Here is a 26,089-nt window from a genome sequence, read left to right on the forward strand (position 1 = left end):
GTGCCCTTTCTTGCCTTGTTTCGTAGGTTGCAGTACTTACCGTCGTCGTCTTCGTCGGCGGTCTCGGGCGTGGAGGTATATAGCAAGGAGCACGGCTGGCATGATCTGCAGCTCTCTATCCATGTCTGCTTCGGCGTGTTGTGTTAGCCTCCGGTGAGTGTTTCCTTATATTTGGTTTGTTTCCGCCTGGCTGTGCGTGGCGGTGGTTCCCGCCCCGGAACTGGCGGCGGTCTAGTGGTTCTTTATTTGATGGGAGGGTTGGGCCTTTCCGTCGGCCTAGGGGCGGGCTCTGCCGTCGTTGTCAGCACTCCTCTGCTGGCAGTGGGTGGTTTTCAGGATGTCTGTGTTTCAGTTGCTTCATTATTTGGCAGTCCGGACCGCTCCTCTGTTGGTGGTTTTTACTGCCGGCGGTGCGGTGTTTACCGCTGTGTTCATAATGAGGGTCTATGTCTCCCTTCTCCCTAGACAGTTGTTCCTTAAGTAAGGATTGAAGAAAGGTGTATTGCTCCAGGTTGGGTGGATATGCATTGAGGAGTGTGAGTGATCAGGACCCATGCTGTATCGTGCGTTTGAGGAAGCGACCCTCCTTGTCACGCACCACCCACGTGGGTTTTGCGCAGAAGGAATCTTTACAGAATATTGCACCTCCAGCTGTATTGGAGGTTGCAGAGGCCCAGAGTCGGATGGGACACTTAAGGTGCACCATTCGTGGGGTTTCTTGGTGAAGGAAATGTATCTCCTGTAGAAAAAGAGCATCCGCATCCTGCTGGAGGAGATACCGCTAGATCTGTTTATCTTTATTGGGTGAGTTGAGCCCTTGCATGTTAAATGTGAAGAGTTTAACCCCAGTCAAGGCAGTCATGGGGAGGAGGCAAAGACTGAAGCGTGGTGACCCATTGGAGTGAGATGTCTATGGTGGGTAAGGGAGAGGGAGGAGAGGGGGTGGCAACGCTGCACTTCATGAGTATGCCAATATCTGAATGTGGCTCAAAGGGTGTGCGTGGGTAAGGTGGGGTGGCCACTGGGAGAGGGAGGGGGAAGGGGAATATGTTCTGGGTAACCTATGGCTTAAGTGAGAGGCAGTGCACAGTGAGTAAAACAATAACATAAGGTCAACTCGGCCTAAACAGTGTATCCAGAAATATGTGGGGATGGCGCATAACAATGCCGGCCATCTAGGGTCAGTCACTCCCCAATGATCTGGATTTGAGGGGCAGGCTCACAGCACCAGGGCCTGGGATGGACGGGGTCTGAGGGAGAACACACAGTCAGGCTGGCATTGTCAGCATCTGCACTCTCAACAGCAGAGGAGCGACCCAAGGGTCCGGGCATCATTCGTGTCCTTTCTGGAGTCCAGTGGTGTGGGAGGTGGGCGGCGAAGGTCGGACTGTAGCAGGGATCGCCCGTATGCAAAAGTCCATTGCATTCACCATTGTTCAGTATGGAGCCCACTGTGGATTACATCTGGTCAATTCTATGGCATGGGTGAGGTAGAGGACGTACCGGTTCATCAAGGTTCCACAGTCAAGGCGAGCGGTGTTAGAAAGGTGTCCATGTTGTGGAAATGCTGAATAATGTATTTCTTGGATTCACAAGTCTGCTTATACCTGTTTCACTTGGAGTCATTTTGAGGGGCACAGTAGACCAGGTGGGTTGTGGTGTCTGCCAACCCAGAGTACCGGGCAGGGATGGACTTACTCCCCCAGAGACTGCCTGAATGTTCAGGAGGTGTTGGGCTTCTTCCAATGATCTAAGGGCTTTTCGCTTGCCCTCCCACATAAAGAAAAGAGCAAATGGGTGTCCCCATTGGTATCAGATGTTGAGCTCACAGAGTTTGTTTGTAACTGGACGTCGCAGGGTGGAAAGTTCCAGGTTCTGATACAGCTGAACTGTGTGCCCCTTGTATGCCAGGCTGGCCTTTTTTCATGAGGCCTGCAGGATAGCCTCTTTTTGGACATAAAAGTGCACTCATGTGAGGATGTCTGTCAGAAGGTCTGGGCACCCCGACTTACCCGCAACTCGGTGCACCCTGTCCAGCATTGGTGGGTGGGGTATCAGGGTCACCCCGGATAGCTTGCATCAGGTAAGCTACGAAAGATACAATATATGAACCTTTCAGACCCTTGGGAATGCCCGGATGCCGATATTGTTCCTCCGACTTCAATTTTCCATATCTTCATGTTTCAGTTGGAGGTCAATTTGTTGGTCTTCCACGGTGGATACCCTGCGATACAGGGCCTCCAGGTCCTTTGTCTGTGAGTCCAAGATCTGCTCCATATCGTTGACTCTCTCACCCAAGCCATCGATGTCACATTTGAGTTCATGGATGCAAGATTTAAAGTCTGTTTTAAGGTAGCCATTCTCGGCTTGTAGTTCACTGAGGAAGTTGTCCATGTAGGCCTGCGTGAGGGGGGATGAAGAAGTGGGCGCCAGGGACACCTCCATTATTTCAGTTGCGGAGTCCATGGTTGGTTGCTGCAGCTTCTGCCACATGAAGGTGGGGGAATAATCTATGGTCACAGCGCCAAGCGTCCCCTGGCAGATCTGCCACAAGGCATATCAGGTTGCCCACTAGAAGCAGGGAGCTCCCCCAGGCCAGCGACAGATGTGTAGGTCATGTCGTTCCAAGACGCCAAAAGTCCTTGGGCTGTAGTGGAGAGGTCCAGATCAGCAGGCAGGCATCAAGAGGTTGATAAGTGGAGTGTAGGGCCCAGTAGAACTCCGTTCTCTCACCTCAGGGACTTCAGTGTGCCAGGACAATCCAATGCATGCCAAATATAATGGCTGGTACTGCTGGTGGGTGGGCCACCCTCACTCCCCACCACACAGGGGAACCACTACCACTGGCACCAGGTCATGTCAATGAGTCTGGTGCGGCCCCGGCCTCCATCAGGGTGCTAGCGCTGTGTGTGAGATCCAAATCTCCAGGGGGCGTCCTCTGTGCCAACAGAGGCCCACCACAGTTCACTCCACCCGTAGATGGGGTCTGTATGATGTTGTCACAATGCCTGTTGGATCAGGCATGTGACCTCTTCAGGCAGGCAGGCAGGCAGGGTGCAAATGCAGCAGTGGGGCCCCACCAGCCAGACCAGCCCTGTTGGAGGGGAGAACAAGAGTCTGGGAAGAGGTGGAGGAAAAGGCATCTAGGCCACTTTGGGGAGGACCCAGTACTCCCCCCCCCCCAGGTAGCCCCGCAGGAGGTAGGCCCCGGTGCCAGCCCCAGGAACCAGACTGCAGTGTAGAGCCTCTAAATGGACGCAGGAAGGAGGGGTTTCAATATGTGCTGTGTAAACATCAGACCCCACCTGGTGCTCCTTGAAGCTGGTGCAGTCCAATTATGGCACTGGAGCTTCCACCACAGAGCACGGGGACTCTCTGGAGGCCACCAGGCCTAGGCAGGCTCACAGACCTGGCGCCGCCAGTTCCCGGCCCCAGGACCCTGAGGGAGAAGCTGCATTCCCCGCCTTGAACCTGCACAGGAGCACAGCAGTGATGCACCAGATTAAGCGCTGCCGTGGTCAGTTCAGCTCGGGCCAACGTGTCCCCAAGGCCTGGGCAAGATGGCGGCAATGGGGTCTCTGATCGCGCAATGCTCGTGGAGCACCTGCACTGCCCCAGCTGCTGACAGTTTTTCCCTGCAAGCTAAAGTGAGCTGTGCAGAAGAAACAGAGCAGTTAACCCAACACTAGCAGCACCTGCATGTCACGTGCCCAGCCATGAACTTCTACATTCAAATTTCTGGCTATAAAAACTGCAACTCTATGATGGGCTGCCATTGCTGCTGAAAAATCTGTAAAACCAGGCCATCCCTTAACCATTGTTAACTTCACTGGCTTGGCCGATGCAATATGGGTAATCTGCAATAACACAAAAGATAGATTGCGTTCCTCTATCCAGGCTTTAATAGTGCACATTTTCTTTCTATGGTTTAGATCATTAGTATTAAATGAAATAATCTTCAGTATATTACTTTGGATTCCTACCCCACTCATATTTCTACGAGCAAACACATCCTGTTAAAGTACTTAAAGATATATAGGATGCATCACGATAATAAAGTGTCCCTTATGTTTAGCGAGTGTCATCCACTCATATAAGTAAAACTATCATCATAATAACAACTCACTCAACTACAGCACCATCTCTGCTATCTCCCTCCCTTTCAGAACAGAAACTGCAAGAGTTTACTTTCAAGTGCTTAAAAGTGCTAATGTATGTCATGTACTTGAAAACAATCAAGGAACTTGCATGGATCACCCCCTGAAGTAACCAATTTTAGCCTAGGAAACCTATGTTAAAAAGCCCATTCCTGTTAGAAAGCCTATTCTGCTTTCTTACCCAATGGTGTATCTTTGCTTGTTTAGCTGTCCTGATCCTTGTTTTAAACTGCTCCCCAGAATCCCTCCCTCCTACTCTCTTCTCCACACATGCCCCACCCTTTCTCCCACTCTTCGCATTCCTCTCTTCCGATAGGCACCATATCTGAGTGCCAAGCTTGCCCATCTCTCCTTCCTGCAACCCCCTTTTAACTAAACGTGAAACCACAGCACAAGCTTCCACGTTAACTCATTGATTTCAAAAACATAGCGGCTTCTTTGACTGAGCTAAATGTTTAAAATACTCCAAACATAGCAGCTTCTTTGACTGTGCTAAATGTTCAAAATACACGTTTAAACAGTGTTTTGAATCTGGAGAGCTATACTATTGATTCCTATGCCCCAGCTGCTTGAAACCTTGAGATTATATTCTTAAATTCTCTTTGCCTCCTAGCTGTTTCTGCCATCATCTTTGAAAAAAATTGAAACAAAAGATCATCTGGCGTGCTAAATGACTTCTTCTTGTTCACATTGGCTAGTGTCCTCTCTTTGACTCTATATTCCACAAACTTCACCAGCATAGTCCTAGGAAACCTAGCTTGGCCAGTAACCCGAGCTGGAACTCTGTGAGCTCACAAAACTGTCAAGTTTTGATTGTAATCTGGGATCATGTGTACCTTAATTGAACTCTCAACCAAGGGTATATAACCAGCGCATCCTCTTTAATGTTTGGAATTCCAGTTATCCTTAAGTTGGACCACCTTGCATGATCCTCCATTTGCCCATGATGTAGCTAATTTGCCGGCATTGTCGTGGGGTGACCTAGTCGCTGGTGTTGAAGATGTAGTGGTTGCATTGAAGGGGAAGAGAAGCTCTTTTGCTTGTTGAACAATTAATAATTAGAGTCAATCAGACTAACAGTTCAAATGCCAAGACCAGAGGAAGAAGCATTTCCCTCCAGTTCTTGTCCCGTTGCTCTTCTCCTCCAGGATAGCTACAGAAGAGCAGCAATCCAGGTTTCAGTAACAAAGAGAAGAAACTACTGATATGCTTTAGCCCCAAGACGTCACTTTTCAAACAGGAAATATGCACCTGTGTCTTGTTTTCAATGATTAATCTCAAGTGAGGTCTCCCGAAGTGGCAGTTTTCCCCCTGATACCAAGTCACCGTGGAAACGCAGAGGTTCGGTCCACTGCAGAGAAGTCGAGAAACTTCCAGCAGCCGCCATCTCCCACTGCAGAAAACACAAGAAGGGGGCCAGGGCAGCGGAGAGGTGGAGATCCGGGGACGTGCTTATGGGGCAGCATCATCTCGCTCTCACTGTAGTCAATATGAACATATTAAGGCTGGTGGTTCGAACATATTATTGGTCAGCTTCGAGGGAGGTTTCACATGTGTGAAAAAGGAGCTTCTTGATTGTGCTCCGACGACAAACTACGGTTGCATGACGAAATATTGTCAGCACCAAAATAACACCAAGAAATATCAAGGTTACAAATATTGTCTTTACATACCTATCTTAGAAAGTGCAAAACATTGATTACGAAAAGTATAAGAGACCACAATTTTATTAGAAAATAGGTAAGCAAATTGATTCTTAATTATTATAGACTATGTTAACTTTAAAATATATATTAACTTTAAAAATATAACAATTGAAAATAAATCTGAGAGTATAAAAAATATATTAAAAAAATATAATTCACAAACATAAAATAAAAATGCCTATTTAAAAATAATCGCAAAAAACAATAAATGTAACTTTAAAAAATATTTTTCTAACATAAATAATAAAAATAAGTAATAATTATCTTTATGGACACTAGATATTCAAATATTTACAAATTATATAACATTAAAATGAAAAAATCAGTTTATTATTACAAAACAAATGATTAAAAAAAATCATTAAACGAATTTTTAAAATTAAAAAGCAAAATATATATATTAAAATAATTTAAAAATACAGATAAAAAATACACCTAGTTAATTCAAATTCACTAGCCTCACTCCATCCTGACCAACAATAGGGTAAATGTTGGACTTTGGAGGGTCATATTTACTATTTCAGCTCTAAGGTAAGCAATAGTAGGGAATGTGATAGTCTTTGAAGGGGCTGTATTTATTATTCCCTGTCCAAAATAAACATCAGTAGGGAAAATGTTAAACTTTAGAGATCACGGGTTTACTTTTCACAGTCCTCAATTAATACAAAATAAATTACAAACATACACATATAAATAAAATAAAAATAAAATATTTTCCCTAAACTTATACAAATATCATAATGTACTTTATATAAATAAAAACTAAAAACAGACAATTAGCACATAAAGTTATACTAAACAGTTCCCAAATTTAACAAAAATAGATTTAAAGCTCTTCCAACCCTATTACCCTAAAACTCTATGCACTACAAAAAATAATAATGAATATAACAGAAAAAAATACAAACGCATATCATGTTAGTAAATAAGACTGTAAAATGAATTATTAAACAAAAAACATAACCATCATATACTATGCAAATATTTTAAAACAAATAAATGTGTAACACTATCAATTACCTAATTAGCCAATTAACAAAAAATACATAATAAACAAATCAAAACACATACAACAATAGATATTATCATGAAATAAAAAAATACATATTTAAAAAACACTGCACTCTAGTACCCTACAAAACCAAGAACCTGCCAAAGTAAAGAGTGACCCAAATAAAAAAAAACTTAAAAATATAACCTAAGTAAAAAAAAACAAGCAGCACAAGAAATAATTAACATAGTTAACATTAGCCTAAAAACAACTTATAACAGTGAAGTTAATAAAACCCAAATAGATATTTAAACTGATATACTGAATAACTATGCTAAAAGAAGTGATATAAAACACTTAAAACACTATTCTTCCGTTCTATAGGCTGCCCTATGGTATTTTTACAATTATATTTGTGTCTCACAATCTTTTGACAATAGGTTGTCGAACTATTCAAACTATATTTGTCAGCAGTTCCTGAATTCTTATGTTGCTTGGAGATGGCTGCTGGAGGCAGTTTGTAAATAGAGAGGAAAATTCAGAAAATCTGGTTGTATTGAGAAACAAACTTAAAACTATTTTGAACATTTGACTTGCACTGTTAAGGACTTTAGAAATAGGAAAATTATCTTGTGAAGCTAATGTTACACATGATATTTATACATGATTATGCATAGGATGCCAAGAGTTCCTATCAAATGCATATGAATTTCCAATGTTAAGAACCACTGAATATTTTTGCTTATTGTTTACTTTTTCAGTTGCACATAGAGTCAAATTGAAACTAAGTGTATCTCTAGTGTATTTTTATGAAGCTCAATGTAGTTATTTATTAACAGAGACAAGAAGTGTTGTTAAACATATGCATAGGTACTGTTATCTTGTTGTGCTGTAGTGTCTGGAATAACAGGTTTCATATAAGAACACAGGAAGTTAGTTACACAACTATACAGCTACAGGATATCCTTTCATTTTTAACTTTAGATGCAGGGCTTCATGGCAGGTTCATAAGATGTCTCTTGTTACCTTTAAATACCCACTATGACCTGCATAGATGACAAGTTAGAGTTCTGGTGTCTCTATTTTCTCTTTTGTTCCATTTTTCCTTCCCATGTTTCTATTACTGGCTCTCTTATTTTTGTGTATGTGGTCATCAGTGGAGCTGGTAAGAGATGGAGAATAGCTTTATTCCCATTTAATCCATTGGTATATGGTTAGTGCTTTATGACAATTACATGGAAAACATGGGCTGCTCCAGTATCACTCAAGTAATAAACATTCACACAAATTAAATGCAGTTGTTAGCAACTGAAGATCCTTTTAAGGTCAGTGAAAAGAAGAAAAGTGTGCTTATTGTTGCTTATCATTCAAATCAACTGCATAAAAATCATGGAGTTTGAACCCGTCTGGGAAGAGACACAGCTATAACCCACAAATGATGGCCCTCCTTCTAAATGTTAGACTTGCCAGGTCTAACATTCTCAAAGAAGTCATGGTCCCGAAAGGAGTTCATGCTACCAGTCAGTGCTACCAGTGCATCTCCATTTTTGGGCTGATTCAAGCCCAGTTAAGAAATCTGGCACTCAACCTTGAGACCCAGATCACATGTATGCTTCCCACTCTGGGCTGATTGGATTCTCCTGTTGGTATCCAGCATATTTCTAGCTCAGGTCATTCCCGCCAACCCCGTTCCTGAGGCTTGTCACCAGGTACACCCTCCTTTAGCAAATTCATTACCATTCATAATCTCTTTCTCAGGCTTCTTGTATCCCCCTGAGCCCTGATGATGATCCTGTCATTTTTATTGGGATTGAAACACCGTTGACTTTAAAAACACTGACCCTGTATAATTGTTGAGAACCTGCTGTAACGAGCCGTGCTGTACATGCATTTCTTGATATTCTTGTTGATCATGATTTATCTCTTGAGTGTATAACCTCTAAAGAGAACAACAAGTATGTTTATTTTGCACCAATACTTACTGGTCCACTATGGGTCTTGAAACCGTTTTTCATAAACACCTCTGAATACCTTTTATTTGCCATTTGGTTCTTTGCATCTAAAGTATTATTACTAGAGACCAGTGTGTTTTTGTTATAGTTATTACCTCAGGTCCCATGATCTTTGGGTCTTCCTTACTATTCACTTCTGTGCATGCCACAGAAACCTTAGGGTCTCAAAGGCGGAGAATGCTGTGTTCCACTCTTCCTGGCCCAGCTATTTGTAGTCCTCCTTTTCAAGGAAGCATCATCTTTATGTAAGGGCGCTTTCAACAACCCTCCTCAACAGTTACTCAGCCCCTTCCCTCAAGGTAGGCCCAAGGCAGCTCCTCCTTGTAGGTGGCTGAACTTCCAAATTCCTGTTCCCAAACCTGGCGAAGGAGGGTTGAGCAGTCAACAACAACAGTGCTGGAGCACTGAATAGTTTCTTGGTCTCCAATGGTTTGGAGCCCAAGATTATGGTAGATATTTTAGTAGACTGGCTGTTAAATAATGTGCCATACTTACACCAAATTTGCAGACAGAGTGTGTATCCACGGGTCCAACTTGAGAACCAGGTCCAAGCAGTTTCTAAGTTTTGTGTATTCCTCCCACACTGGGTCAGCCCCAGTGTTTGTCTCACAGCATAAAATGAAAAGTAGGGTGGAGTTGGGGGTTTCCTGTCAGGGGACAACCAAACCAAAAGCACAAAAGAGGGAAGGGCTTCCCCACTTAACTAGGACTTAGCTTGTTTGGGGAAACATTTCAGGAGAACAATGGTGAAGGAAAGGACAGTGGGTTCCCTATGCTACAGTGGGATACTCTGTCCCTACTCTCCACGCGTTAGCCTCTGGTCCATTACAAGGGCTTGAGAAATGCTTTGTAGAATCCCTGCAATTTACTATGCTGTCTGGGGCTCTTCAATCCCCACCCTAAGTACCATTTAAGTGCAGGAAATCAAAACAGAAGGCCACAGACACATGTAGCACAGACACTCTGTGCACATCTGACATGAAATATATTAGTCACACATGCACTATCATACATGTCCCACATGAATGGAGCAAGTGACTCGACTGCATGCAGGGGACTGGCAGACCAATTTTAAAACACAGGAGAAGACAGTAGGTAATCTTTCATGGTAGGTGGCAGGTAAAAAGATCTTCTCTCCAGCTATAATCAGTGACTACCACCACTGTCAGTCCTATACAGCTTAGTGAGCAGACGGGTACTACATTTTGTAAAGGAAAGTGCAAATTGTGTGCTCTTCAAGACCACATAGCCCAGTTCTGTGTCTCATTCCATGTCACAAGAAATGATCAGCTTACATAAATGCTCCTTATATATACTGAGGTCAAAATGCAAAAGCCTGTAGAACCTGACTCAAAGCAAGGATGCACAATCTCCCGACCCACTGAGGTGACCTTTTCCATCCCAAATCACATATTTGGGGCACTGTTTTTATGGGAGAAGTGTGGGAAGATGGTAGAATATTTGCAGTTTTTAGAAAGTCATATTCTTTTACACTAAATAAATGTGAAGCAACTTTGTTTTAGCTGTTGTTTTATATTTTCAGGGATTTGTGAGAAGACAGATATAGTATGAGCCTCTCATGTCATACCTGTCTGGATTCCCCATCAGTGACTTTCAAAATGTCTGGGATTGGTCAGAATTGCTTTGATGGCTGGTGGCCACAAAAATGAAAAACATCAGCCATCTCATATGACAAATATTTTTCTAAACGGCCCCTCAAAAATCTGGTGGACTGTTTTTATCAGAAGATGAGAAGCAACGCAGTGTATTTATCAAAAAGATGTACAGCAGATTTGCACACCAACAGAAACTCAGAGAACTCGTCGGTACCTTCATCATGTGCGCCATTTTCCCGGGTGAATGGAAAATTGCAGAAATCAAGGCCCTCCTCAAGAAGTCCACAGCCGACCCAAATCTACTGAGCAACTTTTGACCCATCTCTCTGCTCCCCTATCCAGCCAAAGTAATTGTGAAGGCCAATAACAAGCAACTCACAACCCACCTCGAACTTCACCATCTTCTAGACAACACACAATCAGAGTTCAGAAAGAACCACAGCACTGAAACAGCACTCATTGTGGCCACTGACGACATTCGAAACACCCTGGACTGAGAAAAAACAGAGGCCCTCATTATGCTCGACCCCTCTCCGGCCTTTAATACTGTCTCCCACAACATCCTCATCAGAAGACTCCACAAGACTGGTATACATAGATCCACTCTCAAACAAATCTGTTCCTTCCTCACGGGAAGAATCCAAAGGGCGAGGTTGCCAACCTGCACATCAAAGACCAAGAAACTGATATGCGGTGTCCCACAGGGATCGTCCTTCAACCCCACTCTTGTCAACATTTACATGACAATGCTCGTCACTATCATCTGATCACAAAGCATCAACGTCATCTCCTACACTGATGACACCCAACTCATCCTGTCCTTCACAGGCAAGACAAACACTAGCAAAAATAACTTCACCAACTCCTTGACCATGGTAGCAGACTCAGTGTGAACCAACTGCCTGAAGCTCAACTCCAACAAGACGGAAGTACTGGTCTTCGGCAACAAGAACACTCCCTGGAATCCATCTGTGGCCATCGGAGCTTGGACCAACACCCACAGAACGCACAAGAAATCTAGGGATAATCCTGGATGACAAGCTCAAATGACAGCTCAAGTCAATGCAGTGCACACCTCCTGCTTCCACATCCTATGCATGCTACAAAAGGTCTTCAAATGGTTGCCTCAGAACACCAGATGGACCATCATGCAAGCACTCATCACCAGGAGGCTGGCCTATGGCAACACTCTGTACGCCAGAATCTCCAAACAACCCCTATACAGACTCCAGATCATCCAGAACACAGCTACAAGACTCATACTTGACCTCCGATGCTGCACCCACATCACACCTCATCTCAGGAAGCTTCACTGGCTCCTCATTCACAAGCACAGCCAATTCAAGCTTCTCAAGCACACATACAAAGCCGTACACAATACAGGACCAGAATACCTAAACAGCTGCATACACTTTCACCAACCCACCAGATGCCTACGCTCTGCCTCACTCTCACTCGCACACTCTTCCGATATCTACAAAACCAAAATAGCAGGCCGTTCATTCTCGTACAGCTCACCCATAACATGGAATGACCTCCCTCAAGACAACAGGGCCTCCTCCTCACTTCTTGAATTCCACAAGAAACTGAAGACCTAGCTGTTCACATAAGCACCTTGGGACCATGACCTACACGCCTTGCCCAAGTGCCTGGATACCCTTTTGGGTGATTAGGGCGCTATACAAATCAACATAACATACCATGGTACTTAAAAGTTTCAAGGAGTTTTGAATTACTATTTTAAGGGGGTGTTAATGAAGAATAATGTTCGTAAATGCTCTCTCGCAATCTCAAAGCATTGTTCTGGATCATTCAAATGACTATTTTTCCTAGAGTCAGATTCTTACGTAAAATTAAAAAATGCACATCTTTCCATGATACACTACTTCTCTTGGTTTTGATTTCCAATGCCTAGTAATATACAATGATAACGTTTTGTAAGTTGTAGGCCACTTGTCGGCTCTGGTGTTTTAGGCAAATTATAGGTTATATATCTCTGATAAAGATTCTGGAGAATCTACTGGTGTATTACTTTTGTAAATCGGACTCCAATATAAGATGTGAACCTTTTCACAATTTTCAAATTTGCTATTAGGTAAATATAATTAGAATTATTTGGGAAGAAATTTGTTTGGGAAAACCTGTTGATCATTAAAAAAAGTCACCATAATATTTATTTTCCTTTTGTTAATGTAATTTCTAGAAGGGAAAACACACATTCTTGCACTGCACTTTCTTCCATTTTTTAAAACAAATACTGACATATTTTGGCTACGTTTCTCTAATGTTCCAGAGTAAATCAGTAATCACAGGTATATTTATGGTCCCCAACATGTGGGGAAAAATGATGCAAGTTTTGTCTCGATATCATTTGTGAAAAAATATGCTATTAAGTCTTAAGAGTGGCCTTATGACTTAAATGGTAAAAAATGACTCTCCTGTGTACATTAGTACACCCAGACCAGTCTGGCTTTGTGCTGCTGAGAAGCACCGCAGGTAAAGTGGGGAGGCTTTTTAATGTAATGGAGGGGGTTGCACGAGGGAAACCGGACTTCTGGGGTGACCTCCATTGTTATGGAGAAGGCTTTTGACTCCCGAGTTGGAAGTACTAGTTTGAAGCCATAAATGCAATGGGCCTCCCCAGAAATCCTGACTTGAACAAAACTACTGCTGAACTGCTCCCACCACAAAGGATAAGAGCTGGCACGATAATCTCACCTTCCTTAACAAAGAGTGTGGCACACACCAAGGGTCTCCATTATTGTTCTTGCTGGTGATACAGCCCTTGGCCATACGGAGGCAGAGAACAGAGGGATATTTCTGGGTGAGCATGTGCACATCATCTTGTATAAGAATGACATGAATCACCTACCCTAGCCATCGAGCCAGAGAGACCTGGACAATAAACATGGGAGTGGCTGATACTACAGCTGCTGTGTTTGACATTGACTGACTTGCCCGATTATCTTGGCGTGTCGAACAGCCAATGAAAGGTGAGGTGGGCCACCAAGGACCAGTCGAATAACAGTGAGACTGACTCTGGTGGAAAAACAGTGAAGGGCACCAAGGTGGCCACTTTGCTCCATGTCGTCACGGTCAAGGTGCCCAGTCCTGAGTATTTGATCGCCAATTCATTCCTATCAAGTGTGCTAGTTGAATTAGTTTAATGGAGAAACATCAAAACTTCAAACCCCTGAATGCATTAGGCTGTCACACGACAGACCAGGACGGAAAACAGTGTGGATAATGACATAGGGTGAGGTACCCCATGACAAAAGTGTACTGTGGAGATAATAGTTTTCACAGTTTTCCTTTGTCTCTGAGAAAAAAACGTTTACCGTATGTAAATATATCTGGGCTTGTCGTAGCCCCATATCACCAATGGCTACCAGGAGGGTGGGGCTGCTAAACAAGGCAGAGCAGTATCTGGGAAGGCAGTGCTTCCCTCTGTTCACCAATACACCACTTTATCAATGTTGTCCTGAAAAGCAGTATTCATTGCAAAAAGTGGTAGGTCTGTAGAGCTAGGCTTCACCTGTAGCCTGGGAGCTGTGAAGCTGTGACATGAGCTGTGCATATACTGTGCTGAGCTATACTGAGGACACAGCTCGTGCGTCATTGAACTGTTGGGCATGTTGGTGCGTGATGTGAGCATTGCTTGGGTTTTGACATAAAGTTTGCAAAACGTGTTATTTGGACAAGAATTGTCAAATAATTGTCAAATTTCTGTGTTCACTATAGGATGGGAAGAACAGCTCCCTGCTGAATGAAAGAATTGTAGGGGTAACATTATATAACTCCACTGTTCAAAACCTCAGCAGCAATGCAGAGATCAGATTTTGGCATCAGCAAGCACTTGTGAGTATTACCAGACCACCAGACCATTGGAGTGTGACTGGGGTAAGGCACTAGGTCATTGTCCCTGCTCTGTTACAGAATGTCAACAAGCGCACCACCAGATATCACTCCACATTACACACTTAGATAGCAGTTACATATATACTTAATACACATGTACTACGACTTTTGTCATGCATGACACACAGAAACCAGCCCACAAATCTTTGGTTAACCCAATAGCAAATACATTAAGTCCCAAGGTATGACTTATACACCTAGCACTCAGGCCCGTATTTATACTTTTTTAGCGCCGCATTTGCGCCGCTTTTTGACGCAAAAGCGGCGCAAACTAACAAAATACAATTGGATTTTGTAAGTTTGCGTTGCTTTTGCGTCAAAAAGCGGCGCAAATGCGGCGCTAAAAAAGTATAAATACGGGCCTCAGTGCTTCTGATCTCTTTCCTTATATGTCCAGAATCCTATTAAAATGCTTATGATCTAAAGACTTATTGAGATATATGGAGAAAATAGAGGCATATGTGAGAACAGAGAAACGAAGTGTATAAGTAACATTGGCCATCCTTTCCCGTGCGCTACCCAGGCATAGCAGCAGCTGACAAAAAGCCCATTTCAATATTCCCATAGAGCCTCTTTGTTCACCAACCACCCAGCAGGTTACCCAGCGAAAGCATGTATTACAACCCCTCTTAATATCATCGAGCACTTGTAACCATAAGGTATTAGTACCCTTTGCGTATAAATCAATATTTCTCTACATTTGACTACAGCAGGAATACTGGATCACTTGGAAAAAAGTAGGCTAGAGAGACAAATACATGATTATATCAGCTCAACTTTAAATGTATTGTTAATTATTTATGAAGTTATTTATGAAGTGTGACTGTTACCCAACGGGGGGAACTGTATGAAAGGAGAATCATTATTCCAAACAGGTCCATAGCAGAACATATGAACTCACTGTAAACAAATGACAGAGTAGGATGAAATTTGCATGAATTCCCATATGTATTAATGGTTGGGGAGGTCATTAGTTCAGGAAAAAGCGAAAATAGTGACTTTGTAACTGTTTTCTGAAGGTAAGGGGTAGCCTTAGTTCGGAGGCCAAGAAATAGTTTCAGGTGCAAGTGGCAGGATTAATAAAAGACTGCTTCAGGGCAATAGTTGCTCTGAATTTTTTATTGTCCGGTTGTAGTGATTTAAAGCTTCCGAGACTGCTTCTCCAACCAGAAATCTGGAACAATTATTTCAAACGAGGAGGATTGTATTAATGAATAGCTCTCTAAGCATGGTAGCTTGGCTTGAATTCATCATTGTGCAGCCGCTAGTGGACAAGGCACAGCAGGGGATCATATGTTCACATTTGTTGAAGTTCTAACAAACTTGGCTGATGAGTGAAATATCACTTTGAGTGGTGTGAATATTGACCGAGGAGTGCATTCTTAAGTCTCCAGAGCATGTGCTGCTAATTTCAGTCGCTGTGGGATGATCTGACGATTCAGTAGTGAAGAAAGATGTTACCAGCTATTGTCACCTAATTAATAAATAAAATAAGCGAGGCAGTGACAGTAAGATGTAGAGTGATGCCGAGAGGTTTTACTGTGGAGGAGAGAGAAGGGAGAAAGCATACATGCTTTAAAGAATCCAAACGAGGGGATTACATTCACTCTTGAGGGTGGGGTTAACAAGAAGGAACTCTGCTTCTCGGAGGTCTCGTCTTTCAAGGCATGTGTGTAAAATGTCCTCAGTTGCTGAAGTGTTTAGGTATAACTGAGTGACCTCGGCATCCTGGCCTATACAGAAACCCATCTCTTCTAGAATCAGACACAGGGGCTCAACATATGGGTAACAGTGGCCCATGCTAGATCTGAACCCTGGAGTACCTTTCAAGGTATTTGAGTTTTTCTGAGGTGAGAAAACCTCATGATATAGTCATGAAACCTCATGGTGTACCACTGCTTAGGATAAGTGAATCAAAACAATGCAATACTCATGGGGTATTTCGTTGTTTTGATTAACTTACCCAAGGCAGTGGTATCAAAGCTACTGACAAGTCTAATGGGATGAGTAAAAGAGTGTCCCCTTTGTTCAATATGTGAATCACTTCATCAAGTATATTCAGGGTGGTTGTTTAGATAATTAAACCAGGATAAAATCCGAATTGATATTTCACCAACAGGCGTTCCTTAGCCATAAAGATATGTAGTTGATTTGCCATATGTTTGTTATTGCTTTTGTTATCTAGAGAAGGTTAGGCAGAGTACGGGCATAAAGGAGCTGTTCTGGGTTGAGAATGGAGGTTTTGAGTACAGGGGCCATTTGACAAGTCTTTAAGGAGCCCAGCCCTTAGTGTTGGGGCAGGAGTGTCCTATGCATGGCGTATGGCTTTGTGTTTATATGGTATACAGACTTTGATATGGTCCCTAGCATCACGCTAACCTAAGCTTGAGTGCAGAGGCCTAGGCCTTCCCATAGCTATGCAACCTTTACTCAACAATATCAGCCTACAATAATATCATATCCACTACGTTGATCAACCTCTAACTTGCAAGGTAACAATATAGCTACTAATCTTAAGGTCAAAGATCAAGGTCCAGCTCACTGATGACTGCCTGGAACACATTTTGAAGAAGTGAGACCTCCAAGACCAACTACGACCTTGCAGCTCATACTTCCAGACCTGAACTGAATGATCTGTTTGTGAAATGAAGGTTACAGATCAGCAGTGAATATTCTTAATATTCACTTTGAGGGACACTGAGCCTTTTTCTGATTCTGCGATCTAGCCCTTTGGCATTTATTAAATCTCATCTTTGCTTTGGGTGGGTGGCTTGTTCACTGGAGGGTGGGGGTTGTGTGACTTAATTTGGATTTGGTTTAGGAGATTTGCAAACTGTTGGGTTCAAAACTATTGAGTTGTTCCTGCCTGGACTCTGGGCCACAGATAAAGCAGGGACAACAAATTACAGTGAACTTGATTCATTTTAGCTCTGCCCTTTTGGCCGAGATTAGCCCATATGAACAGACTAGAGACATAAGCAGACGAGGAGTGACAAGAACATCCCTGTAGTTAGAAGATGACACCAAAACACTTCTCCATAAAATAACATTTGCTATCTGGCTCAGTGTTGTTTTTAATGTGGTGCTTATCGTGAAAGTGTTTATTCTCTTTTCTCAGCCACCGAAAGTACTACGGCTTTTCCGTGTTTTTTGTGTTGCTGTGACCTTTTACTGCCCTATTTCGTGTGTGTAAATACAAATATATGGTTGTGGCTCGACATTGAGCCTATTGACTGGAATTACTTGTGTCACGTAATTTCTGACTTTCAAACTACCTATTGCCAGTTCTGCCTCACTAGCCTTGGGGTGCCACGCGCACAAATGGAGTAGTTTGGTTAACCAATTGGAGTGCAATACTCAACGTAAATATTACTCAGTGATCATTTGGTCTCAGGTCGCAGAGAAAAGGCCTGACTTACGATCTTCATATTGACTGTAGCTTGCTTTTATTCGGCCCCTTATCCCCACTGTGAAAATTGATTTAGGGGACGTTCTTGAGACTTCATTGGAGGGCGAGCAATGAAAATCTATCCATCATGGAATTGCCAGCTTCTCAACAGTGATCCAAAATGCATAGTACTGCTGTAAATACTTGTGCACGTGATACCCATCTCCTAAATTTTATATCCAGATATACAGGGATTCTTCAAATCACTATTGGGTGCTTTGTGGCGCAAGACACCTTTTCATATCTGGCGGTCCTGTCTGTACAAAAATGTTGCTTGAGCTAAGTCTGGGACCTAATAGGGGTTTGTGTCCCCTTTGCCCAAAAGGTATTCCTCCTGAAAGTACCTACTGGTATAGTAGGTCCTGTCCCGTCCTATGTCTTTTGAGCCTTTAAGTCTTTGGCCAGTCTCATCCTGGCTTCTACATAGATGTCTGCCCATGTCCCAAGCTTCAAGAATGGCTGGGCAGTTAATGATTGCTATATACAACAGAGAGATTCACATATTATAAGAGAAGTACAACTGTTAGATACCTGTGGAAAACAGTGACACCCTACATGAATAATAGTTAGTTACTGCTAACACCCAGAACATAGAAAAAGTCCCACTTCTGCTTGCTTTCTTGCTTGTGTTGTCCTTAACCCATTTTATTCCCACATTCATATTCACTCACTCCCATCTGCCTTCCATTGTCATTGGCCAACATAAAGCAGTTTTCCCAGACTGACATGGCTCTTGTTCTCTCATTGTAGGATGAAACCAATGCCAGGTGTGTCTGGTGGATCCCGGGGTCAGGTAAGACCTGCTCATAAGGCTGTGTTGATCTGGAAGGGGGTCCCCATGAAGAGCTATCTGCTGGAGCCAGTAGTGCAGGAAGTCTTTGGTTAGCATTCTTCACCATAGGAGTGAATATATTGTGCACACAGAGTGCCTATGAGGGGCACCATAGAGAGGGAAGCAAGAGCTAAGGAGCCGCCACTGATTGCACCGCCCATATATCAAGCAACCTTCACGTGCATCCGATTTATGTGGTAAACGTCTACATATGTTATTGAACAATGTCCTCGGGCTGTGTAGCTTGAAAGGGTACAAATGCAACAAGTAGTGGGAGAATATGTTGATATTTCATATATAGAGCACAGCATGAGTTGAAATGCTTTTAGGAACTTAGGGCTTCATACTCAATAGAGGTGATGGATTGACATGATTACTTACAATGTGTCCTGCCAATGTGTCCCAAGGGGCTGAAAAGCAACCACCCTTTTAGGTCCCCTGACTGCACTCAAGTGCCTACATTCTGTGGGCACCTAATGTCTAGATTCCTGTGTTTCTGAGACCAGCACTTCTTTGCTCTGCATTTCTGTCAGCCTAAGCCCTCATATCACTATGCCAATACTGACAAACTGAATTTGACAAGTACTCCACTTAGTGATTCACACATCACCGATATGTCACGTTCTGATCCCCTCTTACCACTCTTGTTTAATTTGATAGGAGCTTCACTTCAGTTCTTTCATGTCCTGGTCTGTCCTAGGTAGGGGTGACCCTTTCCGGTAGCCACGGTGCTGCTGACAATGAGAACACCAAGGCAGACTGTGCCTCCCAGAAGGAGGCCCACAGAGGAAAACCTGTGAAAAGGAACTCCAATCTCCTATGCCGACAACACCCAGCTGATTCTCTCCCTGTCCGAGGACTCTGCACAAGCCAAAAAGAACTTCCACAACGGGATGAGAGCAGTCGCCATCTTGATGGAGGCCAGCTGTCGCAAGCTCAACTCGGACAAGACAGAGATCCTCGTGAGGTACGTCACCCCTTCTGCCTTGAATGACTCCTGGTGGCCCACCACTCTGGGTAACGCCCTCATCCCCACTGACCATGCGTGCAACCTGGGCATCATCCTGGACTCCTCTCTATCAATGACCCCCCAACTTAACGCCGTCTCCTCATCAAGCTTGCACAGCCTCCCTCTCGTGCGGAAGATTTTCAAATGCATTCCCCTAGACAAGAGGAAGAAAGTCACCCATGCACTCATCACCAGCAAACTAGACTACGGCAACACACTCTATGCTGGCATTACCAAGAAATTTCAATCAAGACTACAAAGAATCCAGAATCCAGCAATGCAAGGAAAGAAGGAAAAACAGCCCCTTATATACTGAAAAAGCAGGAAGTGACTAAACAGGAAAGAGAATAATAGTCATCTTGGATATGGAAGTGATCCATAAGAAAAAAACTGAGAAACCGCCATGGTGGACGGGGAAAAACAAATCACGCCCTAACATGCTGAGAAGAATGTGCAAAGCACCCTGGAAGGAAGAAAGGACAGAACATGGCCCCAAGAGCCAGACCAGGAAAGAACATAAAACACTTGGCCCCGGGGATCCCAACAGTAAGAAAGCACTGTGACAGACATGAGAGTCACCACAGGTCCTCAACAACCTGCTGTGAGTATATATTTAGAAATGTGTGCATCATGGAAGGTATCCGCGATGCCATCGCGGGCCAAAAAAAGGACCACGGCGGCCCGACAGTTCAAAGAACGAACTGCGGACACTGCATTGGTTTGAAAATGGGACGCCGCAGGTCTTAGCTTATCCATTATTTAAATGAGTCTGTCCACCTGGTCTCCTCTGTAGGTTGCTTAAACATCCATTCACCTCTCAGTTCAACAATTTACAACTGTATTCTTCATAACCTCAGCTCACTCACTTAAAACTACAATGGAAGTCCTTTCGGCTGGTCCATAATATTCACTTTTGACCTCTGATAGTGTTCAGCATCCCAATTGGTAAAGACACAATGAATTACCTGCATACTCACTTCCTCAGGATTTTCAGCATACAAACTTACCACCATGACACAGAAAACCACAACTTTCTGCTTGACAACTGGATCCAGCACCAGCAGTCATGTTCTCCAAGATCTATAAAAAGACCAGTAGGCCCACTTCCTCCTTATGGACTGTGCTGCCAACTCGAGGCCTCAGTGTTCCCTCCATCTGTAACTACATCTGCATCCTCAGAAGAACATCCTGCATCTACAGGAGTACCTTTTAAACCTATAGATCAAAATATAATATCATCACTTACAGCCTTAACCAAAGAGTGAAGGATGAGCTAATTACATTATCATTGGAATTCATCATCCAAGATTTCAAACTGATGTTGAGGTGCAGCCAGGAACAAACACACGACTAATGCAATGAAGAGCAGACATTTGAAAGAGACAACAACGCCATCCAATCATGGGGAAGGGGGTGACCTACAGCCCACTTTAAGAACATTTGTATAATTTGAGAACATAAGGTCTTGCCAACAGGTAGCTAAAGCTGTGCCTAGCTGAACCCTAAAAAGGACACCCAAATTGAGGCACTGGCAATAACAAGTTGCCAAAGTGTGAGGATTACTCACACTGATAAAATAAGTGAGAAAAATATATGACAAGGTGACAAGGAGCCCTTAGCAACCGAGAACCATCAGTGCGCCCAGCTCACACTCTGCTTGGCTCTCTGAGCCAAAAACAGCTCTATGAGCACAAACAGATGTTACATGTCGCCAGAGGACAGAACATTTTCAATTGTTGAAACACAACACTACAAAAGAGGGAAGGGTGCTCATGCAAAAACACTATGGTCTCGTCCAGACACTGAACATCCAAATCTATTGATAGGCGCAATCAATATGCAGAAGGCCAAATTGCATATTTAAATATTTCAGTGACCCAAACCGAATTTTACATGCAATTCGGTGGCTCCTTCGGTGAACAGATTTTGAAAAAAAAAAAACAGGATATTACACAAACATGGAAGTAGGACTAAAATTTTGCATCGACGGTTGGGCAAAGAATCATTTGGTTGGCAGCGCTAACCATATAGAAAACACGGACAGGGTGGCACCACGAGGAATTAAATGAATATTTATACACTGTATTGTTTGTGTTAAGGAATTGTTTTTGTTAGGGGGTGCTAACTATTTATGCACAGGAACAGGTGAATACGTGCCTCCCTCTGTGCTCAGTTGAGTCTCTCTGAAAACTGGTACTTGTGCAACAATTATTGAACTTTGATGGAATGGATGATGAAAAACCAGGTCTGTCCTGCAAATCCTGGACACCTGGTCACCCTAAGGTAAGGGCCTCATTACGAGTGGCACAGGAACATTTCTGGATTTCCCCATCCTTGAAGTTACTAGTAATATTACCTAATAGACCCCTTCAAGAATGAGGAATTACCAGTGAAATCAATAATTCTGAGTCCATTTCTCATGGTAATTCCTCATTTTCACATAGAGAAAATAAAGAGATCCGCGGAAACACCACTGATCTCATAATGTCAATGGGGCCAGTAACTGTTGTTATGGCCCATCGGAAATAAAAGTCCACTCTTAATGAGGGTCCAAGAGCTCAATCCGGGCACATTAGATTAAACAAAACAATTCCAAAAGCACATAGAATGTTAAAATGATAAAACAAATCAGAGGTGTCTGGGCCCAGTTACAAAAAGTAGTGTCTTTAGTGTCTTGTGAAAAAGCTGGAGGGGAGGAAGAGCTTGTAAATCCAATGGAAGGTTATTCCAGGCCTTTGTTCCAGCCACAGAAAAACCCAAAAGTTCCAGTCTCGGTTTTAGTGAGTTTCAGTAACCATTGATTGGTAAATCGTGAAGGTGCTGCGGCATATAAAGAGCGAATTTGGCATTCATTAAATTAGGAAAGGCCTTGATGGATCAAACAAGATACGTTCTCTACAGCTATCCTAGGCAAAGGGTTAAAAATTGGGGGGATATGATTCATTTTCCTGCTACCCGTAATGGGTCTCATTGCCGCATTCTGAACCATCTGCAGCCTTCTTAACTTGGTATCTGGGAGCCCAAGTTGGTTAGAATTAACGTAGTTGTGCAGCGATTGTATTAAGGCACTAGCTACGGGCATATGATGTTCAGAATCGACAAAATGTAGAATCTCTTCTAGTCGTTTGATCTGCCAGAAGCAGGTGCTAGAAACTTTAGCTACTTGTTCCTCCACGGATAGACCACATCAGCGAGCATGGCAATATTGCTGGCGGCTTCTCATGGTCAAGACAGGAGCCCGGGATTTCATACGATATCTCGGGATTCCATTTACTGTGGTTCCCCCCCCCCCCCCCCCCCCCCCCCCCCCCCCCCCTGAGCAGGAGCTCAGTCTGCAACAGATAAAGCTTCAGGAAGTTGGATGACTAACACCAACTGGTGATGGCTACGTCATTGGTAAGATGTCTCTCATGTGAGGGGGCTGATACCTTAGGAGGCTTACATCGCGTAAGTCTTAAGATGTGCTGGGTGTCATCAGCGCAGATGTTACTACTGCAAGACTTGATTTCATTGTCAAAGGCTTGGAACTGTGAGAAAAATCGCTGTTCAAGTACTCTGTCAAAATATGGTAGTAACAAGATTGGATGAAATTAGTTAGGATTACTTATGGACTAAGAAGGTATTGTCATTAAACGCTTACTCCACAAAAGCAGCCCTGGCAAAAATGCTCAAACCAGTCTGCTCATTCTTCACCTCTCTGTTTCTCTTTCTATCCATCCATTCTCTGGGTCTTCCCTTCTCTCCTTTGTCTCTGTTCCCTCTGTCTCCAATCTTTCCCTCCCATTTCGCTCTTTTTTCCTCATCCCCTCCCCCCTCTGCATATCTTTCATTATATCGCTCCCTCTTCCCCCCTCTATCTGTTTATGCAACCAAAATGTCTACTGCAATAATCCCTGGAGAGCTGGAGAGAGTGATAGAAGAGCTGGTATTGACCATGGACCTTCAAAAGACTGCGTCCAATGGCTCCAGCTCCTCAGGATAATGCCTAATGAGATAAATGGCCAGGCCAGCCCTTGTGGAATCATTGCTCTTTTCCAAGTTGGAGGTACTTCACTTTGTTTCAAAGGGTTGTATGTCAAAATATCACAGTCAAAATTGTCATCGGAGGTAAATGTTGTGTCCAAAATACCACTTACAAAAATATTGTCCCATCCGATGTAGATTTTCTATTCTTAACTCCCAACTGGGTGACATTTTTGTAATCAATAGTTATGATGCAATTTCTATGGCAGATGATGTTCTGCTTCTGATTCTCTGGTACCAAATTGTTAACAAAAGCTGTTAAGTAGGGGTATTAGAAAAGCCGAAAGGGTGAATGTCAGTAATTTAATTAGTTTAGCTGGGCAGAGATCATTAGGAGAATCTGACAGGCGTTTTCTAAGCAATAGTTTCTTCTACTTCTTGTGAGGTAATTTCCTTAAACTGCAGCAACCTGTGAGGACTGGTGGGTTCAGTGGTCTCGGGTGGTGGCATGACAGGAGATGATATAGATTCTTGGGTGATCTGAGCCATTACCTTATCATTGCTTTTAAAAAAGAAAGTTGATAGAAAGTTGCATAGGTCTTGTGAAAGAGGAATAGAGGTGTGTAGTGCAGTAGGTGGTTTTAAATCCTCTATTAGTCTAAAAATAAGTATTTGCCAGGTTTGAGGTGTGAGACGTACTGAAAGTATAATAGATCTTTTGGACACACATACTGCCTTGCTACAAAATTGCAAGCTTAGTTTTAAATTGTGTTTTACCCTCAGTAACATATTTCTGCAGTCATTTCTGTTACAAGCAAAAAGAACAGATGATGGACCGAATGTGGAACAAATGAAACATTCACCCTAAGTCACAGATCTGGGTTTAATCCATCATTTTTTTCTGCTCACCATGTCAACCCGGTTTGGACTCAGCCATATGCAAATCAGTCTTGACCCTGCTCCCCGTGGGTACAGTCCAGCCTGGACTGCCAAGCTAGGTCCTCCCGGGACTGGAAACAAGCATCCTGGGACCGGTTTTGGGGTATCACCCTTCATCAGCCAGGCTAGCTTGATTCCTGTGGCACAGTGAGCACCCTTCCCATCAGGGTGACAAAAGCAAAAATAACAGATGATGGAGCTTTTGTTACAGCTGATGAACAGCTAATTTGAGGTTGGCAAACTGTGCAGAGAACCAAGGGTTGTGCTTGGGTTGGTCACCCAAAGGGCATCTGTGAGATTTGCTTACTGTAAGAGCTTTTAGCAGTTTAATTAGGCAATCATTAAAGGCTAGAAGTACTTTATTACCACACCTTTCTTGCACTGCTTCGATCTGTGTCATTCACAGTGTGCCACCTGTCTTAAAGACACTTTCAATACATATAAAAAAATCAGAGCATGTTTGCTCCACCCGTTGCTGGACACGGCTTTTGTATGGATGTAACTTGATTTTCTGACTCTTGATCTGCCTTTGATGTTAAAAAAACTGAGATGCTGGCTTGGCTGCAGAGGTGAGAAGAGGCTTATTTCATGCAATACATTGTTGTGCACTCTGCCATTTTCTCAATCATTTTACTCCCTACCACAGGTGCCGTGCCAGGGAACTGGAGCCAGGAGGGCTGTAGAACCGTGCACCAGCCGAACCTCACGGTGTGTCTGTGCAACCACATGACCTACTTTGCTGTGCTACTGGTATGAAGAATTGAATTTCATTATTTTGCACCATTCATATTGTGCTTGCTTCCCCTATCTAGGGGTACTGAAGTGCTTGCCCACATGGGTAGCAAGCTACACCATGAGGTGTGTGCGGTTGAAAGAGTGTTGTGTGTTGTTTTGATCCAATGTGGGAAGCGTTTTGGTGTTGTGGGTGATGGTCCTCAGGGCGCTCTTATCTTGTCTTGGGTTCCAGATCCTAATAGTGTGGAAGGAAGAAATGTGAGATATTAGAGCTAGAACAAACAGTATACATTGACTCGACCTCTTCAGATACCTTCAAAGCAGCCAGGCCATATAAACCATGTATAGTCCATCCACACGAAAACCAACTATAAAGCACTGTTAAGCTACCAGGGCGTAAATTATCTAGTATGTGGGGGAGGAGGGAATGCACAGAAATTAAAATATATAGGCAGCTACATTGCACCATCCTAGCCAGATGGAAGGACTTTTATTGCACACTGCAACATAATGCTACACAAAATCAGGTGAATCAATTCCGGGTTCTACTACAGCCGTCAATGGATTATAATCCTGGCTGCGCCTGACAGTTTCTGGAGTTACAGACAGGGTCATACCTCAACAGAGAAGGAAATGGGAATAGAGCGAGAAGCCACTGGCGCGCTTGCTGTTGCAGTTCGATATTTACAAAACCCTAGGTGGACTGCTGTCTGCTGACGTTCGTATACACACACTGTCAGATGTTACATGAAGCAAAGGCTAA

At 43.4% G+C, this 26,089-nt stretch overlaps 1 protein-coding gene across 2 annotated transcripts in view; it reads left to right on the top strand.

Annotated features, from left to right (window-relative positions):
* ADGRG5 (adhesion G protein-coupled receptor G5) overlaps positions 1-26,089 on the top strand; it is a 542,058-nt gene that overhangs the window by 436,814 nt on the left and 79,155 nt on the right. For both annotated transcript variants that reach the window (XM_069217338.1, XM_069217337.1), the window contains exons 6-8: positions 14,224-14,340; positions 18,599-18,641; positions 25,238-25,341. In XM_069217338.1, the coding sequence (XP_069073439.1) occupies positions 14,224-14,340; positions 18,599-18,641; positions 25,238-25,341 (264 nt within the window). The remainder of the gene's footprint in view (positions 1-14,223; positions 14,341-18,598; positions 18,642-25,237; positions 25,342-26,089) is intronic.

This window comes from Pleurodeles waltl, chromosome 12 (genome assembly GCF_031143425.1).
Source record: "Pleurodeles waltl isolate 20211129_DDA chromosome 12, aPleWal1.hap1.20221129, whole genome shotgun sequence".
NCBI classification, from domain to species: Eukaryota; Metazoa; Chordata; class Amphibia; order Caudata; family Salamandridae; genus Pleurodeles; species Pleurodeles waltl.